Source organism: Adiantum capillus-veneris, chromosome 24 (genome assembly GCF_014529385.1).
Source record: "Adiantum capillus-veneris isolate H3 chromosome 24, ASM1452938v2, whole genome shotgun sequence".
Classification (NCBI taxonomy): Eukaryota; Viridiplantae; Streptophyta; class Polypodiopsida; order Polypodiales; family Pteridaceae; genus Adiantum; species Adiantum capillus-veneris.
The window spans coordinates 94272651-94293768 of record NC_140954.1 but is presented as its reverse complement, the minus strand read 5'-3'; the positions used below and the strand labels follow the sequence as shown (position 1 = coordinate 94293768).

At 44.5% G+C, this 21118-nt stretch overlaps 1 protein-coding gene across 2 annotated transcripts in view; it reads right to left on the bottom strand.

The window, feature by feature from the left end:
• Positions 1-12344, bottom strand: part of LOC147426800 (beta-glucosidase 25-like) — a 90266-nt gene extending 77922 nt beyond the window's left edge. Inside the window, exon 1 of one of the 2 annotated variants that reach the window (XM_086498444.1) lies at positions 12130-12344. In XM_086498444.1, the coding sequence (XP_086354570.1) occupies positions 12130-12252 (123 nt within the window). In that variant the 5' untranslated portion in view covers positions 12253-12344. The remainder of the gene's footprint in view (positions 1-12129) is intronic. The other variant, XM_086498445.1, reaches the window with a different exon arrangement.
• Positions 12345-21118: the final 8774 nt, after the last annotated feature.

Here is a 21118-nt window from a genome sequence, read left to right as displayed (position 1 = left end):
CACATGATCATGATGGTCCGGTAGCAGAGCACTTCATCCATGCTAGAGATATGCTGCAAAGCTTCTTGCTATGATGTTTAATCAAGCCATGCATGAGACTTGGAGTATGTCCACGATTGTGCCTATTTTCAAGGCAGAAGATCCCACGATTCTCAAAAATTATTGCACCATCATGGTTGGTCACACACTAGCTAGGTTGTATGCATCTATTCTTGAGCAGGAGCTGAGTAGATGGACAGGGAGAGAGGGCATCCGAGCATCAAGACAGGCAGGTTTCAAGAGAGGTTTCTCCACTCTTGACCAGATTCTGACACTCAGAGCTATTATTGAGGAGGGTAGACACCATGGCACGAGGATCTATTGTAGCTTTGTGGATTTCCGTTGACACAGTGCCGAGAGCCAAACTGATGTGCAAACTACTGGCCTGGGTGTACCCACTGAGCTGATATGGGGGATTTTGGCGTTATATAGGACAGTGGTGGGACGGGTAAGCACTACTGAGGGTATGTCTGACATGGTCCACTCCACTATTGGGGTGAAGCAAGGATGCCCCCTATCTCCAAGTCTTTTTGGGATGTATGTGGATGAGTTTTCAAACTATGTAGAGCGAGAGGGAGACAGAGGTGCTCAACTAGCAGAGACATGGATTCCGTTGTTATATGCTGATGATATTGTTTTGATTTCTGACTCTCCAGAGGGGATGCAGCGTCATTTAGATGCTTTGCACATATTTGCTCATGATAGCGAATTGTCTGTTAACCTTGGGAAAACCAAGGTTATGGAGATCAACACCACTAGTGGGTCAGGAGGTCAGCACCCACATTTATGTATAGCCAAGAGAGATTGGAGTACACAGATACATACACCTTTCTTGGGGTTGTATTCATTGGACCGGTATTTTCATTGAGGAGAGCAGTAGAGACTAGACTGACGAGAGCTTATGCAGCCTTGGCGGAGTTCAGATGTCACAAACTGTGTGCTTTACAAAGTTCAGATGTCACAAATTGGGGACGTGGCGTGCCAGTACACAAACACACACCCCGGATTGGCTGGCTGTTAGACACGTGGCAACTGTACGGACACCCACTGGACTGGCTGACTGCTGAATTCCTTATGAGTGCTGACGTGGCAGCCCGCAAAACGCGGCGGGAATTGCGGAACTGAACCTGCGGCAGATTTTGCTTTTATGCATGCTTTTCTAGCTACACAACGTGGCCTGTTTTATGCCACGCAAGTAGTTGACAGAGAGAGAAGCTAAAGTTGCTTTAATTTTAAAAGCCTATTTTAGAGGCTGTTTTTATGGGCAGCTTTTAAAAGAAGCTTTTGGGGCTCTGCTTTTGGCATCCCTTGTATTCTTTAAATAAGTTGGTAGGGGCCTCACAATTCAGAGCATTTGGACACAGAGTCTGAGTGTGAGCGCCTGCCCGCACTCTTGTACTTTGAACACAGATTAATACAAAGAGAAAAACCGAAAGGGGCGCAGTCTTTGGGGCCAATATCTCTAGGCACGGAACTCCACCGGGCCAGTGGCGAATCAATTGTGAATTGTGAATTATTTTGAAGTCATTATTTGTGCTATCGCGGTAGATTCTTGACTTCGAGTGTCCAAGTCTGTTACAGTGGTATCAGAGCACGGCCGATTTCTCTTCTATGGGAAATCCGATCCCTATTTTTTTTTTTTCCACGGCACCTATGGCTTCAGCAAAGATCAGTCAACTCCCTCTGCATCCAGAGATGCGGGAAGGGATCACAACGAAGATTCCAGCAAGGAGTATGGCCCGCCTCGGCCTACTCATGCGGAGCGTCAAGAGATGGAGTGTCGACAATTGATCGACGATGCAACAAAGATGATGCTTAATTTTGCCAAGGACCCGAAATTGGCTAAATATATGAGCAAGACTTCTTTCGAAGAGGTGCACACGTGGTGGCAAAAAACCACGAAACCACCCCGAAAACCCACTCTCAAGAAACCTCCTACTCCCAAGAAGTATACAGAGAAAGAACACGCAGTGGCAGAAAACCACAAAACCACCCCGAAAACCCGCTCTCAAAAAACCTGCTACTCCCAAGAAGTATACAGAGAAAGAATTAGAAGAGGTGGTTGATGCACGAATTGCTCAGCTTTTTGATACGCAGAACAAAGCTAAAAAGCACGACAAAAAGCAAAAGAAAGGCACTAACTTCCCAGATTATTTGGGTCGTCAGTCTACTTTTGAAAAGGCAAGAAAGCAGAAGAAGTGTGTTTGATTTGAAGGAGTACCCAGTTCTTCTTCTTCTTCTTCTTCTTCTGAGAGTTCTTCTAGCTCCTCTGACTCGAGCGAAGAAGACAGAAAAGGCAAAAAGCGAAGCAAGAAGCAACGCTTCGGAAAGGGCAAGAAAAAGGCAAAGAAGTCTAAATCTAGCCCCGTGATTGACAGTTCTACAAAGGACTCGTCTACAAACAGTTCAGACTTTGATGACAGCAACTTTTATGCAAAGAAGAAGAATTTTTACAAAGCCAACCAATATGACTTTCTGGAAGATAAAAGCAAAAAAGTCCCAAGTTTAAGGAAGGTGGAGAGTCAATTAAATTTGACACGTTTTCTTGTTATGAAGATGCTTCGAAGGCTTTGTCTTTTGTACATCAGTTTGACATCGCTTTTGCGGGAGGGCGTTACTCAGAGCACTTTAAGATTCGAAGAGCTGCCTCTTATTTTAAGGGGAATGCTCGAACTTGGTGGTCCACGCTTCTATTAAACAAGACTGCGCCAGTTAAATGGCTAAATTCAAGAGGCTTTTTATTTCTTCTTGGCTGACTCGAGAGTATGAACGTGATATACGAACTGCTTGGAACCATCTTCGGATGACCAAGAAGGATACAGTGGACGCTTATTGCCAGAGATTCTGGAGCTCTTTTCTACCCTCCTCTTCATTTAAGAAGGTCTCGTTCAAGGAACGGATTGAGCGGTTTACCTTGGGTCTACCTACAGAGATCCGAGATCATTGCTTGGAACAAAAGTCAGCTTCCATTCAGGAGTTGATGAGTCGTGCAAAACGGGGTTTTGCCATTCACTTTGGTAGTTTGACCTACCCCACCAATGAGATCATGACACAAAGAGCCGAACAGTCTTCGACAAATGAAAGTAGAAAGAGGAAGAGCAACCCAGAAAAGAAAGATGCACGACCCCAAACTCACTCCACAGGAGAGAGCTCACTACATCAGGGAAGGGAAGTGCTTTGGATGCGGGGAAACTGGACATATCTCCGCGCAGTGCCCTAAAAAGGCACAGAAAGAACAGAACGACAAGGACGACGAAAGGCCTGAGAGTTCGAGAGTAGCTGAGGAACGTGGAAGAAAAGGCAAGATGAAAACAGGACTGGTTCCAGATTGCGTGGGTACCGATCCCAGCACGGTGGACAAGAGTACAGAACTTTGCCGAGCTTCGGGCAAAGTGAAAGACCGAGAAGCCCTGATCTTCTTTGATAGAGGAGCCAAGGCCAACTTCATTTCACCGGAATTGGCGACGCGGCTCGAGATCACTCCCGATCGGATGGGACCACCTGCGGAGGCAGTTCTAGTGGCACTCGGCAGGGACGTAGCCATTACACCTATCATTGGCAAACTTCGGTTGCATTGTCAGGGGTATTTGGGGCATGAGGACTTTTACATAATGCCTTTGGAAGGTTGTGGCTCTTGGGAATTCCCTGGTACCACAAGAACAACGCCGTGGTCGACTATTGGGCGAGGAAAGCAACATTGATCACAGAGAAGGGCAAAACCATTGTACTCGATATAAAACTGAAGGGCGAGTCTGTCCCTATTGTATCGGCTTCGGCCATTTCTAAATTAATGAAATCCAGTCTGTTTGTTTACTCGATCTTTTTGAAAGAGTTGAGTGATGAGGATAGGACAAATATGTCTCAACTTGATAAAGACCGCCAAGATATTCTCCACCCTCATGCCGATTGCTTCTCAGAAGGCATGTCAGGTGAGTTACCACCCGCTCGTCCTGAAGATCATACTATTGATCTGATACCTAAAAGCACACCATCGAACCGGCCACCTTACCGTGTGAGTCGAGCCCAGAACGAAGAGATTATGAACTTATTGAAAGACCTCTTGGAAAAGGGTCTTGTCCAGCCTAGTACTTCACCGTATTGCTCTCCAGTGTTGCTGGTTTTACAGAAAGACGGATCTTGGAGAATGTGCATCGATTATAGAGCTCTCAACAAAATCACCATCAAGAACAAATTTCCGATTCTTAGGATTGATGATATACTCGACAGATTACAAGGATCCTCGTGCTTTAGCAAGATTGTTAAAGAGTGGATATCATCATATCCGAATCGCGCCGGGAGACGTCTACAAGACAGCCTTTCGGACAACTTTTGGGTTATTTGAGTTTTTGGTGATACCTTTTGGCTTAAGCAATGCTCTTGTGAGATTTAACCGGATGATGGACAGGATTTTTTGAGAGTACAGGCTATTTGTTGGCACTTTCTTTAACGATATCATTGTTTTCTCCAAGAATGAGGCAGAACATAGAGATCATCTGCTTCAAGTCTTTCAGGCATTACGAGATCACAAGTTAGTGATTAATGCAAACTTCAAAGAAAAGTGAATTTTTCTTACCAGAGATACACTTTTTAGGACACATTGTGTCAGCAGCAACAAGAGTGCAAATGGATCCGGCCAAGATAAAGACTATCCGTGATTGGCTTGATTTGAAGAATGTCCATGAAGTTAGAAGCTTCTTGGGATTGTGTTCGTACTACAGGCGGTTCATTCGAAAGTTTGCAGAGGTTGATTCCCCTTTGCATATCTTGACACAGAAAGGAGTCCCTTTTTCGTGGGGACCCACAGAGGTGACTGCCTTTCAGACATTGAAAGAGAAATTGACTACGAGACCAATTTTGACTTTGCGGACTTGCAAAAGTCATTTGAAGTATATTGTGATGCTTGTGGTCGTAGTCTGGGTGCGGACTTAATGCAAGAAGGCCATGTCATAGCTTACGAGAGCCGATTGTTCTCAAGGCCGGAATTGATAGCACAAGTTATGAGAAAGAGCTTTTGGCGTTATCCATGCTCTTACTCAGTGGCGGCACTACCTACTCGGAGCGGATTTTGCTGTCTTTACAGACCATCAAAGTTTGTGCTACTTCTTGTCACACAAGCAGCTATCTAAAAAGCAGATGCGGTGGGCAAACAACTTGTCACAGTTTCACTTCCAGGTTGTCCATGTTCAGGGACAGAAGAATTTGGTGGCAGATGCTTTGTCTCAGAAGCCGTTGGTTCTGGCTATTTCCGCGATACATCATAGGAGCTTCAAGGATATGGTCGACCAGTATGCCACAGATCTGGATTTTGCAGACGTTTTTACACGGATACGAGATAGGGAGACAGTAGGGGGATATTCCATTCAAATGGCTACTTGATAAGGAAAACGTTACACAACCGTTGAGGGAAAAGATTATGACTGAATGCCACTGTCCGCCTTTTACGGGTCTCCGCAGCATGGCTACCACCATGAAAGGAGTAGAGAGGTACTTCTTTTGGCCGAGACTCAAGAAGGATGTGGACGAGTTTGTGCACAGTTGCTTGGTATGCTAGAAGGTCAAGTTTGACAGGCATAAAGCACAGGGATTGTTACAGCCTTTGCCCATACCCACCCGCCCCTAGGAAAGTATTGCAATGGATTTCATTTTTTATCTCACGAGAACACAGAGTGGTCACGATGGTATCTGGACTGTTATTGACAGATTTAGCAAGCAAGCTCATTTCAGTCAAGCCGGATCACTTAGTCAGACTGTTTGTGGCCCAGATTTTTAGATTACATGGCATGCCTGAGACGATTGTCTCCGTCAGGGACCCCAGATTTACGAGTTTGTTTTGGAAGTCTACAACACAACACAATACACTCTTCGACAGGGAAGGCGCCGTTTGAGATTATTGAAGGTGCTGTGAAGGTTCCACCCTTCCTAAGCACGAAAGATAAGATTTTTGAAGCTGATGAGTATATGCGCGACTTAGACACGGCTTTTGCCAAGGTCCGCGAGGCTTTGCAAAAATCTCAGGAAAGACAGAAAAAGGCAGCGGATCAACATCGTCGCGATTTGAAATTGAAGGAGGATGAGTGGGTGCTCTTACGTTTTGAGAAGGCACGCTTGAGCAAGAAGAAGGGAAAGGAGAGGCTTTTTCCAAAGCTTAATATGAGATACTACGGACCTTTCCAGATCTCTGAAAAGATCAATGATGTCTCCTTCCGACTGAAACTGCCTAACACTTGGAGGATTCACAATGCATTTCATGTGAGTCTCTGGAAACCTTTCAAAGGTGATGTGCCTGATGTTGGGGAGCCCGATGAGCAACCCGAAGTGGAGGAAAACGAGATCCTTTTTCCTAAACAGATTTTGGCACATAAGGACACAAAGAATAAGGGTTAAGTAAGAAGGCGGTTCTTGGTTAAATTCAAGAACTATCGTGCATTGGATGCGAAGTGGATGGAGGAGGAGGACCTAGCAGATACTCCTCAGATTGTGAACCTTTACCTTGAAGCTTTTGGTTTAGCATAGTCTATTTTGAAATGGAACCTAGAATTCTTTGGTGCAGTGGGATGCACAAGAGGGGAGTTACTCCGCTCCTTTGTCAACAGATGCCTTGATTTTTGAATACTAGAGTCACTAATGTCTCTTTGAGCTTCAGGGATACTGAGAGTTGACAGTATTCTGCTGTATGACTTTATGAAATGGAGTTCTTGAATATGAAACTGATTTGTTCTTGACTTGTTTTTAAGTGCAGGAACTCATAGACGAAATGACTGCAATATTTTGGTCAGAATGATCTCGCATAGACGTGGTTGCAATAGGGGTTAGTCAATCGGGCATCTATGAGGTCCTACGTGGATCTAGATGCGATTGCTAACTTCATTGCCGCCGATAAATCATGATCTAAGATCCGAATTAATGTTGAATGTCATGTGATGTCCTGTGATGTCGTGTGATGTGACTGTCGATTGGTACATGTCCTAGATGTGTGTTCCTAGTGCGTGGGTACTAACAGTCAGTGTCTGCTAAGACAATTTATGGCTTTTGTCTGTTTTCCAGGCATAATCGAGGGCGATTACAATGCTTTCAAGAGGGGGGTATGTCACAAATTGGTGACGTGGCGTGTCAGTACACAAACATACACACCCCGGATTGGCTGGTTGTTGACACGTGGAAACTGTACGGACACCTGCTGGACTGGCTGACTACTGAATTCCGTACGACTACTGACGTGGCGGCCCACAAAATGCGGCGGAAATTGCGGAACTGAACCTGCGGCAGATTTTGCTTTTATGCATGCTTTTCTGGCTACATAGCGTGGCCTGTTTTATGCTGCGCAAGTAGTTGAGAGAGAGAGAGAGAGAGAGAGAGAGAAAATAAGGTTGCTTTAATTTTAAAAGCCTGTTTTAGAGGCTGTTTTGATGGGCAACTTTTAAAAGAAGCTTTTGGGGCTCTGCTTTTGGCATCCCTTGTATTCTTTAGATAAGCTGGCAAGGGCTTCACAACTCAGAGCATCTGGACGCAGAATCTAAGTGTGAGCGCCTACCCGCACTCTTGTACTTTGAACACAGATTAATACAAAAAGAAATACCGAAAGGGCACCAGTCTTTGGGGCCAATATCTCTAGGCACGGAACTCTGTCGCGGGCCAATGTTGAATCAATTGTAAACTGTGAACTGTTTTAAAGTGGTTATTTGTGCTGTCGCGGTAGATTCTTGACTTAAGAGTGTCCAAGTCTGTTACATCAGATATGGGGACCCTCAATAGACCACCATGGCAGATCTGGCAGCACAGATGGATGGAGATGTATGGAGAGGCCTTTGGTGTCTGATTTCTTAGATGATTCAGGCTAAGGCCTCAGTGCCACATGAGATTATCTGAGCCAAGCTAGCCGCTCCCCCCCCGTGGTCGAGGCATTGACTAGATCAATATCCTTTATACACAGCTTATGGGACCTCCTTAGAGATAGATATGCTCGGCTAGCTTTGGAGTCATCTCGGCAGCTAGCGTTGCAGGGAGATAAAAGCATGTCCCTACTCTTACACAGACAACATGGATAGATTGCCCCCACTCCACTACTCCTTGGATGCACCCTCCTTATCTCTTACACAGACAGAGATCACCAGACTCATACATTAGGATCTGATTCAGCTGGATACCAAGAGCACATGGATACAGCCGACACGGGAGTTGGGCACAAAGATGGCTTTCTATAGAGAGCATCTTCTCCAACTCACAGAGGACGGTTTTGTGACTAGGCCTACATAAATGGATACACACTTATCATGGGATATGGTGTGCTATTGGACAGATACACACATCCTCACATCAACTTCAGATTGAGACTGGCGATTTCGAGGAGTACCAGCAGAGGCTAGGATATGTCACTTATGTCGCCTAGAGCCAGAGACAGAGCTGCACTACACATGCCATTGCCCCGTGTACTATGAGATATGAGGCCGCTTCCACTATCTATTCAGAGAGCGTTTTGGACCATTTTCTAGAGTCATGAGATATGAGGATCAAAGATGTCTTGGATTGTTTCTACTAGAGCTGCGCAAACATAGCGAGCTTGCTGAGGACATCGGGGGAGAGAGAATCTTAGAGACAGATCACAGACTTCTTTACACCTGCAGAGGAGCAAGCATCACAACAGATCTCAGATCCCACCCACACCAAAGGTATGCTGATTGATCGAGCCATTGCACTAGGTAGATCCAAGCGCCCACGACCACGAGGGGCCTCACATCATCGACGGAGGTTGCAGCAAAGGATTCAATCCACTCGAGCTCGACATGCGAGACGCCCAGTCAGAGTATTGACCATAGACAAAGTTGACGCAAGAAAGGAGATTCAAACGACTGTGTCGCTTTCGGCGCGGCCCAAAGAAACAAGCGTTGCAGACCTTTATGAAGTTCAAGTACCGCACGACCCACACATCAGAGTGGGCCGGCGAAGAGTCCCTTCCAAGATTCCGGATGTTGTTGGCGATCTCCTTCGACACCATACAGTTCGGTACCAGTACCTCACTTTGAAAAGAAGGGGATGTCACGTGACACATCCCAACCCTATGTGTCCGTGGACAAGCTACACCACAGCAGGGTTCAGTCAGTTCAATCAAGTCTGGATTAGCAATGATCTGGCACTTTTGTGAGTCTATTCGTAGACCGTGCATGCCCAATCAAGGTTGTAAGGTACGTAGTATTCGGTACGTACTGTACGTTGTACCGTATGGATTGGGCCATAAGGTACGTAAAATTCGTAATATGTTTTTTAAAAGCTAAAAATACAAAGAATTTCAAATTTATATACAACCTATCTAGTTTAAAAACACTGCACAATACTTAAACATAGCCACAACTTTCAAAAAACACTTAAAATCACCTCACAAGTTAAGTAACCGCTAGATAACTCTGCAACACAATTAACGCACACTTCCAAGTTGAATACAAAACTTACAATCTTTCGCGAGGTCAGGACTTTAGAGTGCCTCCTTGTAGACTCCAAACACAAAGAGAAGGAGGGAGGGAGGGAGAAAGAACCTTATCGGTGGCGGCAAATCCTTCCTTGGTCTCTGTGCAGAGACTCTGTTCTACTCTCTGATTCTCTGTTGTGATAATAACCAGTATAGGATAGGTGGACTTATTAAAGGCCTCGCCCACCTAATCCGACCACGGGGAATAGGCACTGTTGGCGATTTTTTTTTTCCAGAGGTTTTTTTTTTTTTTTTTGGTACGTACAGAATCGTACGGATACCGTACGGACGTACCGTACGGTACGGAACCATACCGTACCTACGTACGGAAACAACCTTGTGCCCAATCACTTAGCATAGATGCATATCCTCCAGTTGCACATAGCATGACCATCGGAATTCCCATCAGAATCCATTAGCATCAGTTAGGGGAATTTTCCAGTGAATTTAGGCTATTTTCCTATTTTTGGTTATTTTCACTTATTACTTTTAAGTGACTTTCCAACAAAAGTAGGTAGGACAATTTTGCTAAGTTAATATATAAGAAAACCCAAGTTAGCACTTTCTGGCAAAAGAGGCAGCAGGAGCTCCCAGCTCAACAGGCAACTTCTCAACAGTACCCCCCAGCACCCCCAGCGTTCTTGGATTCCATCCTCGCCGGGCCAGCCCCATCATTGGCGTTTCCTCTCTTGTAGTCATCGCCATCAACCACAGTACCCTAGCGTTAGCAGATTCTTGCAGATCAGCCCCATCCTCGGAGTTTTCTCGCGACAACCACACTCAACCTTAGCACTTGGGATCGTTAAGCATCTGAATGATCAGCGATTTCTTCAGCAATTCAGCAAACTACTAACGCTAACAACTGCTGCCCATTGCAGCGTTTTCAGCATGGAATAGACCCCCAGATTCAGCGTTTTTAGCAGGTGCTGTCCAGCGTTTTTTCAGCCAAGATAACCCACCCAAATACGCAGCCTAAGAGCAGTGACACCAGCGTTTTTCCTCAGTGCATCAGCCCCGAATAAACCAGTCATTTTCAGCCATGAAAACAACCAGAAGCAGTCATTTTCAGCCACCAAGAAGACCATGAAAATCAGCAGATAAAAGTTCACAGATTTCAGCCATCAAGTCGCCGTCGTCATCACCATCGTCGTAATCGGCATAGTCCCATTGCATCAGTCCATTGCATGCGCATTGTACACCTTTGTGCAATCAAAGTAGACCACTCTCGCCGACGAGAGTGGAGCCTTCGGAGGAGGGTTTTACAACCTCTCGGGTGTCGTATCTCTTCTCTCTCCTTCTCTCAGTCTCATTCACTTGCACGCACAATATCCACTCACTTTGTTCATGATCATAGCACTCTCCACCAGACGGAAGGCTCTCTCCTTCCCTAAGAACTAAAAGGAACCTTGAGCAATAAAGATCACTAATCTTGAGAAAATACAACATTCATTCTGCTGCACCTAACAAGCGATGATGGACAGTGATGGATCACTCGATGCCGGCGAGGGTTTGCCGAGGGGAGGCTCAATGGGTTGTCGAAGTACCGTTTATGCAAGAGGATTCCAAAACTAAAAAACCTAAGTCCGTACTAATCCTCCTAGGATTATGGACACTCCTATCTAGGAAGAAGGGGAAAATTTGCTCTGGAAGTCGATGAAGCATATCCATGTGGGGCACACATAGCCATGTGCATGTGACACAGCTACTCCTCGCATACTCTCTGCAATTCGAGACCCATTGCCAATCCACTATTTTCCGCTGCACAATTCACTGAAGGCAGACCTATCAAAGAGAAGAGCGCGGAAGCTGGCAAAGATCATCGGCGCTGAAGAGTTTCAAACCACCATCCTCTCGGTTCTAGCTATGCAAAAGAGTCGACAAGCAATTTCGATTTTTAATCAATTTGTTTTTAATTAAAATTCTTCAACTAGACCCAAGCATGTAGTACTGCACTTAGATTCATAGAGATAGAGCTGCACCCATCCAATATTTGCTAGTTAGTTCTGTAAAGCAAGATTGTAGACCCAAGCATATAGTACAACACTTAGATTCCATAGAGATAGAGCTCATCCAATATTTGCGAGTTAGTTCTACAAAGCATGATTGTAGACCCAAGCATTTAGTACTACTGCACTTAGATTCCATAGAGATAGTGCTCCGCCCATCCAATATTTAGTTCAATTTCGTATGCGATCTCTCTCTCTCTCTCTCTCTCTCTCTCTCTCTCTCTCTCTCTCTCGCGTGTGGTAGATCGGTTATGCCATTTCCCTCTTGAATAACAGGTCTTGAGTTCAACTCTCCTCGTCGGATAGATCTTTAAGGTCTCTTGGGATAGTTTCCTACGACGTTAAAATTCTCTTCTTCTCGGGTGTGTGTGTGGGTGCTAATAAGAAGAGGAAAATGGTGCAACCTTTCTATCACCCAAGTGTGGTAGATTGGTTATGCCATTTCCCTCTTGAATAAGAGGTCTTTTGAGTTCAACTCTCCTCGTTGGATAGATCTTTAAGGTCTCTTGGGATCTCTCTCCATATACACATACCAAAAAAAATGAAGAGTTGGCACGACAGGGCTATGACACAAAGCTGGTCGAAAACAGCCATTAAATTATAGCAAGAAACTTCTGAGAGTACCTGATAAGCAGAAGTAGCAACTCCGAATGTGAAGCTCGAAGGAAAGTCAGCGCGTTGCAGCAAAGGCCACTGAGAGGTGGGGCAACAAGAGAATGGAACGCCACTGGTGGTAAAAGGCGCCATGGCTCTCTTCTCGTGTTCCTGATCCGATGGTGGCAACTATTGCCAGCTTACGAATGATTCACTTTCCTTGGCATGCTTATCAAACTTTTTAAGGACCCTACTCCACCCATACTCGCTCTACTTTTATTTCTTGTAACTTTTCAAACTTTTAACTTTCAAGGACCTTACTCGCTCTACTTTCGTTGGCATGCTTATCAAACTTGTAACTTTCAAGGACCCTACTAGCTTGCTTTTTAAAAAAATCATCTCAAATGATTCCCCTTTCTCTCCCCCTACCCTAAAATCATCTCAAATGATTCCCCTTTCTCTCCCCCTACCCTGCACCAACGCTCACCCTGCACTATGGCTGTGGAGCACCTCGCGCTGAGACTTTGAGAGAGAGAGAGAGAGAGAGAGAGAGAGAACCTTGTCCACTCAGCACCTCACCAGCTTCTCCTCACCTCTGCATCGCACTCTCTCACCCCCCTCTTGCAGCCCATGTGCCAGCTCCCCCTTTGCAAGCACGGATCCATCATCTCTCTCTCTCTCTCTCTCTCTCTCTCTCTCTCTCTCTCTCTCTACGCTTCCTAGCCATGCGTGTGCTACCTGCTTTGGTTGCATGTACCCTTCTCCGGACTGAATGTTGAGGGCTCTTGAAAGTGTTCCAACACCCTCCTTAACACACGCACACTCTCACACACTCAAAGGCAGTGAAGAGGGAGATGGTGCAGACACGCTGCAAGCCGAGAGAGAGAGAGAGAGAGAGAGAGAGAGAGAGAGAGAGAGAGAGAGAATCTGGCAAAACAAGCATACATGATTGCATTTGGTCACTAAATACTAATTTTCCAAAATTGTGGCGCCATCCTCGCTCTACCTTACGAAAGATTCACTTTTGTTGGCATGCTTATCAACCTTGTAACTTTCAAGGACCCTACTCACTCTCGTGTTCCTGATCCGATGGTGGCAACTTTTGCCAGCTTACTAAAGTTCCGTTGGCATGCTTATCAAACTTGTAACTTTCAAGGATCTCGTTGGGTACCCCCTATTGGCTCGCACGTCCACTCCTTAACAAACTCTTGTATGGGTGCCAGCCAAAAGCTCTTGCAAAGGTTTCGAACTCGCATAGGTGAGAGGTAGCAGCTGCAACAACCATCTCACCTACTGCATTTCAGGTGACAAAAGTGCGTCTATTAAATTAAAAAAAAAGTTATTCTATGCAACTCTCTAACATGCTCAACTCTCCTGCTCACGGCCTGACGCACAACGTTGACGCCTCCGCTCACACTCCATATCCCCCTCGCCTGACATTTGATGCCTCCGCTGGTTTCAATTTCATTCTATCTAGCATCTTCACCTCTGCTCGCATCATTTGAGATTCTCGATTTTTTTCGAATACTTTCCAGCTGGTTGACACCTCCGCTCACACTCCATATCCCCCTCGCCTGACGTTTGATGCCTCCGCTGGTTTCAATTTCATTCTATCTGGCATCTTCACCTCTGCTCGCATCATTTGAGATTCTCGATTTTTTTCGAATACTTTCCAGCTGGTACCCCCTACTCGCTCTACTTTTATTTTATTCAGTCATCACAGAAGATTCCTCGAGTTTGCACTCTAACCCTCTAAAAGGGTTTGGCGGATTCGAACGCAGCCAGGGTAGAAATCCAGCGCCTTGAGGGGATCCCACCATCCAGGTGGTCGTGACCTACACACTCAAGCATATAGTTAAAAAAACGAGTTTGCAGCAGTCCTCACAAGCGCTTCTGTTGTTGCCCATAGCTCTCGTGGCTTGCCCGGTTGTGTCGCCTTGCCTCCCCCATCGCAGGTTGCCACCTGCCTACGAGCGAGCTGCGCCTCGCATCTCATGAGATTCTCACCGTATCTGTTTTGATTTCTCGTAATTTCAGATTTAATGTGATTGCTCCCCCCCCCCCCTTCTCCCTCCCCCACCTGGTAGGGATGAAAAGATATTCATTTGTTCGAGATTCCTCAGCATCTTAGCGAGGTCAAGAAAATGTGCAAAATAAAGGGGGAAAGTTTGCAAGGAGCATGAGAATGTGACATTTGTAGAGCGCAGAGGAAGTTCAAACGTACATTATCAACACAAAAATTTCATGAATGTTGCTACTTATACTCTCATATATCGTAAAATGTCTGCAAGGAAATCCAACTGACAAGTGTATCATAACATAAGCATGCATCACATTGAACATGGAGAGGTAAGGGAGAGGTTGCAAAGGAGTAAATTGCACAATACGTCAGCAATGAACTTTAATACTCATATTATTTAATCGAGTGACAATAGTGTTTAGTCTATTGAGTTGCACCTCAAGAGATGCAACTTCACTACGCAAAACTTGTATCTGCTCCTCAAGTTGGGAGACTTGAACATCAGTCACATTTATTTGATACTTGCTCATCGTGGTTTTAATATTGTCTATGAAGTTATTAATGAATGTGCGGAGCATCGTAGAGTCCTCTGGAGTGTCTCCACATAGCTGCGGCCACATTTGTAAGAGTATATCCTGAAGCTTGTCCATTGTTGCATCCTCCTCTAGGGCATGCACTTATGGAAGTTGTGTCTCTTCATTTTCGTAAGGATTGGATCACTCCATCAAAGCTGCCAACAACAACAGAAACCGTATCAAAGCAAGAGTAAAAAAACAAGACAATATATTTGAAGAGGAGTTCATAACATATCATATATATCATTCTAACTTGCAATAGTACTAACCCCTCTCCTAGTAAGAAGAGGAATGAAATTTGTGTCTTATCGTTGCATCATTTTCGTCGTCGTTGTCCTGCACCACGATGGTCTCTTTGCCTTTCGAGCCTGCAAGATTCCCATCCAAGCTTTGATGGGCATGTGCTAGGGAGGCACCTGCGTGCAGCTCTGCATGCGTGGCGTCAGAGAGGAAAACTTGTTGAGGAGTCAGGCAATTTAAGTGGTCAGTGCAAACAGGCAGGTGAAAACGAGATCAATTAACAATTAAAGCAGGAAATTTACTACAAACAACCAAAGAGTAGAATGAATGCACCTGTGGGTTTCTTGCCATCATCTCAAGAACCAATCAATTCGAGGATGTGCATTTGTGTAAGCTTCATCAAGCACGAATATGTCGACATCCTGGATGTGGTTGTGGATGGGAAAATCATGCACTACCAAAACACTCTAATTTTCTTGAGCGGCAAACCACGACCTTGGAAAGGTGTTATCCAAAATGACAATGGGTAATACTTGCTAGACCTAAGCATGTGGTGCAGTGTGGAGAGAAACTTATTACTAATTGGGTATTGTAGGTGGACCTTCCAGTACATAAGAGCGTGGTCGAAAAGGTTCGTGTGCATCAAGCATACACGATTCTTCAGTTCATCAATCCCATATTGTGTGTACAATTGAATGCCCTTATTGATATCATCCGAACTTGCATTGTGAGAGAATTTTTTACAATGTGATTGGTCCATGTCCGTATCCCAACCAAGAGATTGTTTTATTTTTTTGTTCACGGGTACAATAGATGTTTCCATTATCCATTGCACTCAATCGAGCACATGCCAACGACTACCCCCGGGGCGGTCACTTTTTAGAATGTGTATGAAATCACATGAGTTAACCAGAGAGGATTATTAAAAGACCAAAATGTATAAAAATGTATACATACAGAGAGGGGTGGGGGTTTTTTAAATAAGCTCACAGTGTAAGTATAGTATGTATATTGGGGTATTATTAATTATCTCTTGAACGTTCGTGATATAGGGGTCTTTTGATAAGTGACTGCCCCGGACGACTGCCTCCTCCTTGTGGAGTGTTTTAAACCTCGAAAACAAACTAATGTCTATATCAGTCCACTTGTAGACACCGTTCACACACCGTAGCACTCAATTCTAGCATTTTCTTCGGCTTATTACCTTCCGTTCAGGCAATCCTCTCCTCCTCTGGGAGTCGTGGTCTCCCTTGGCCTCTCCTTGAAGTGGAGGAAGCCGCTTTTATGGCCCGGGAGATATGTTTCATTCTCACCATCACAAAAACAAAACTAAAAATATAGTGCATTTAATCAATGCAACAACATGCATAAAGAACATTGCTAGCCCTTCCAACAAAAACAAGCGAATTGCATGTGACACGAATGTTTGCCTACTCACAAACACAACGCCCAATTTCGTCCTTGCCTTGGCCTGACCAGCGTACTACGTGCCCTCCTCTCATCCGCATGGTGTGATGTCGTCACCATGTTCTAGTAGCCACGCTACACACAATTGCCCCCATGGAAGCCACCCTTCTGATGCTGCCCTTGAAGGAGCCGCTATATTCCTGCTTTGGTTGTTGTCGTCCCACCAGAGGCTGATCCATCGCGCTCTGTTTTACGAGCCCTGTTGTGCCCACATGCTCTACTGAAAATCAGTCCTGCTGTGTGCACATGCTCAGCCTGTTGCATACACATGTTTGTGTTGCTATCGTCCACTCTTTAAAGCTACAATGCCTTCGATACCACTGCCAGGATTTCACCATGCAAAACCAATTCTAAAATCAGCTACAATCATTGCACAATATTCCAAAAAGTAACTTCCTTCTCTTTTCCTTCTTTTTTTAACCCCCTTAAACTAATGCGATACTTTTTGAATTTATCTCAGCCGGTACCTCCTAAAATCATTTGCAAATTATTAAAATATTTTTGCTAGTGGTCAATGAACGTTGGTAACTTGGTACGATAGTAGGTTGGAACAATTCACACGATGAGGGTTAGTGTAAGAGTAGGTTGGAAACTTTTTTCTTAAATGCTAGCATGGCATTTTTTTTAAAGCGTGAACAAAGAAGATGCGACGATGTTGTAACTTAGGCTGGATTTAGACAAGCCCCGTGGTAGTTTTCATGTTCCCCTTTTGCCTCTAGCCCCTCTCTTCAGACGAGACGGAGGAACCTTTTTCATTAATATAATAAATTTTCAAGACATCCAATGAGCGTAGCTTACGTGGTAAGGTAGCTGCGTCCAAGCCTGCTAGCATGGGTTCTAGTCCCGCTGTCCATGATTTATGACGAAAAGGTGCTTGAAAGCGCCCCTCTTCTGGGGGGGGGCTCGCCAATTTATGGTGGGTCTGAAGATTTTTCTCTCTTTTTTGGCTCAATGGGTGTGCGCCACAAGGGACACACGCTCCTTGCTTCTACTTTGCCACTGAGTCGTTTAAACTGGGCCTTAGGCGATGCTGCCTTCGACACACGCACGTGCACATGTGCGCGCGTGCACACACACACACACACAGAGTTAATTAGTCGCACAGAATAAATCAGTCAAACAACCCTCACCCTACTAGTTCTCGATGAAGGCTGCATGCAACTTCACATTGCAACAAGAGAGAGAGGGAGAGCGAGTGAGTGAGAGGGAGAAAGCCGTCCTCCATGGTTATCACATGTTGCCCTGCACCCCCACAAGCCCTCGTTGAGAGAGAGAGAGAGAGAGAGAGAGAGAGAGAGAGAGAGAGAGAGAGAGACCCTATCTCTCACTCCTTGTGACCAACTTCTGAATTTGAGAGAGGCTTAGAGTCAAGCTAGCTAATGCAATACCAACTTGATGATATGCTTTGTTTCCTTCCAACTTCCAAAAGAGAATCTTCATAGATTCTTATGAATGAACAACTACCCACAATGTGAGTGCTCTATTCATGCTTGGTTGACCTTTCATCATGGGTTTTTGGCATGTATAAGGCCTTTACTAAGGATATAACTTTTGGCAGCAATTGTGGACCTTTGAATGAAGCTTATAGATTAGTGCCATAATGGCAAGCTAATGATGGCAAAGTCTTTTTTTAATTACCATCAATGTGGAGAAGTATTTGCTATACACATCACACCCACAAGGGGCCATACCGTGGGAACGACTTCCCCAATGGAGAAGTTGGTAACACCCATCGAGCATGGCCCATAAGCCTCGAACCCTCAACCTTGTGGTTACATCATGAAGGCTCAACCAACTAACCTACGCCTCTTGGTAGCAAAATAATTTTCTTCCTATGTCTTCTGTACTTGTTGGTCAATATTGTGATAGAGAGTTGACATTTGTTTTCTATTTCTATTAAAAGGGGGGCATTCACGCTCACTCTTTCTCATCCTCTTATGTAGACCATTGTGGCTTTTCACCTTGCTTCCTTGGAAAGTATCTATAGCGCTACAAGAGGTAGCAGCAAGTCCTTACCAAGTGCCTCTAAGCATGCTTGGTTGGCCTCATCAAACATCTAGGCATGCTTTGTTGGCCTTTTCGTAGTAGTTTTCTCCTTGGAAAATATCTTTAGCACTATGAGAGATAGCCGCATGCCATTACCGTAAAAAGAGGAGAGAGAAATTTCTTGAAATAAGAGAAACTTACCAATAAAAATGCTCCAACCCAAAATGAGCCATCTCCTTCCATCAATTATCATTGTTTCTTTTCTAAAGAGTTCGATAAGCGAGGACCAACACCATCAGCCCCTACATGGGTGCCTAATCTATTTGCTTTCCCTATTGGAAAGGATTTGGTTCATGGAGAGCTTGCATAAGGATTGGAGGCTATCTCTATTCCTCCACCTTCACCACAACTACTTTGATAGGGAAAGTGGCTTGTGTTTGTGGATAACCCTATGCCATTTTGTATGAGGATATGCCATGATAGGTATACAAAACACGTAATCGCAAACACTTTTACCTTCCTAAGTGTAACCTCTTTTTCTACCCATCGATTCTACGATGTGTGGAGAGAGGAGTACTACAATTTCAATCCATACAACCTTCAAAATAACACTTTGGGAAACGGGAGAGGGGGAGTTTACTGGATTTTCCTAGAGATGTGAAGGGAGGAAGCTTCTCATTTGCAAAGCCAGCTCCTATGGATCAACCCAATAAATCACATTACCAAGCCCAAACCCCTAAATATCCACTGGGCCCATCGAATCTTCGGGGAAAACTCGGATGGGGACCCGAAGACAAGAAAAGAAAGAATTTCCACGTTTCTTTTGCACCCAATATGCCCACTCCTCTTGCAAATCATGAAGATCAACATCCCCATAGGGGAAACCATGCACAAGTCAAATGTTACAAGCTTGGACACTCCGAGCGAGAAATCAATAGCAACACACGAAGAGAAACTGCATAATCATTGAACAGATAGAGAGAGAGAGAGAGAGAGAGAGAGAGAGAGAGAGAGAGAAGAGGAGAGTCGACACAGAACTTGGAGTTTTGTCCCTAGACATACTGGCCCCAAAGACTAGCACCCTTTTCGGTATTTCTTTATTATTGTTTCACAAAGCTGTAACTATCACGGGTCCAACTCTCTCCCCAAGAGTCTACGTCCAAATTTTCTTTGAGGAGTGGCCCTAGGGCACTTATAAACGTAGAAGGTATTCCCTAAAGTAGAGCCCCAAAATGCTTCAGTTCTAAAAGCACTCAATTCCAAAAGAATATACACACAAAAGCTTACATGAAAAGCTACCCAAAAGAGCCAATGAAAATCACAGAAATGTGTACAACTTGCCATGTCAGCATGTCAATGTGATTTACCGAAATTATCCCCAAATGTCAAATTTTTTAGATTTATAATTTAGGCTCCTCAATTGGTGCTCTTTAAGTCAGTAAAGGTTAGGTTTTATAACTTTAATCCCTTAGGTCCCTAGGCCACATCTTATGGGTTCAACTCTTTTTGTCCTCACGACTAGTTCTTTCCAGTTGGGTTGCCACATCATCACTTTGTGACATAACCCCTCTTGAAAGAATTGTAATCGCCCTCAATTATGCATGCTAAATAGCCAAAGGATAAAAACTTTCTTCAATAGACATTGACTCTGTGAACCCATGCACTACACTCCACAAGTCCAACACTTCTACAAAGACATCAATCATTGATCAAAACACATTTTTGCAAGGGATCTCAGATAAAAATCATGATCATTGTAACCTATATAGCAATCACATTCAGACCTCACGTCTAACATTTTCACGGATGTCTTGATCTACTAAATCTTGTTACTTTTAGATTCATATCCTTTCTTCTCACATTTCAAGAAAACCATGCCCATGACCATCCCCACAAGACAATACATTCATAGAGCTTGGAGTTCACTAATCACACACTTAGTTCACATTGAACATTGTGTCTAATGCATGAAGCCATAGGGCCAAGCGCTACCCTAAAGTGTATGTTTGTGGAATATGCACTGGTAATCGTCCAACAAGAAGCTACCAAATAGGTACTAATATCGCTTACAGTGCTAATTGAATGCTTTGTTGGGAATCTAGTAGGAAAACGGGTAATCATGACACTCAAAACCTCTTTTTTGAGCATGTGCAATAAACAACCTTAAGAGAAGACTAGACTCTGCGCTTGCTCAAGGGCGGGGAGCCATCAGCAGCAGAGGGAGCTCATCAGAATCACCCCAATTTTGAGGGCACAACCACCACTTCCTAGGGCCACCATTCTAAGATATGTGGATATGATCCCATATGAAAAGGTGATCGAGTGAACAATGAGACCTTGTTTTGGTTACTAGTTATTATGAGGGGGAGTGTGATCCTAGTTATTTGCCTGGAAATTACATAGAAACTAGCAAGTACTTCAAGTATGCTAGTGATGGGGCTCTACATGTCAAGATAATGAACCCTTTCAAGGCTAGACCCCCATGTAAAGGAGACCTCAACCCAACACCTCGAGAGAGTGATGCTTGTTGAAATGTGGTTTTAATCATTGGATGATAAAGGAATGTCTCTCCAATAGTTTGAAGATATAGTGGGGAATGCCATATCAACCGCCTAAATAAAAAATGTATAAACCTAAGGAGGACACCCCTCACAAAACATGTTTAAATTTAGTCCAAGTTTTGGTGTCACCCTCAACATCAAAACTAGAAAAGTTGGCATCCTTGAGGGTG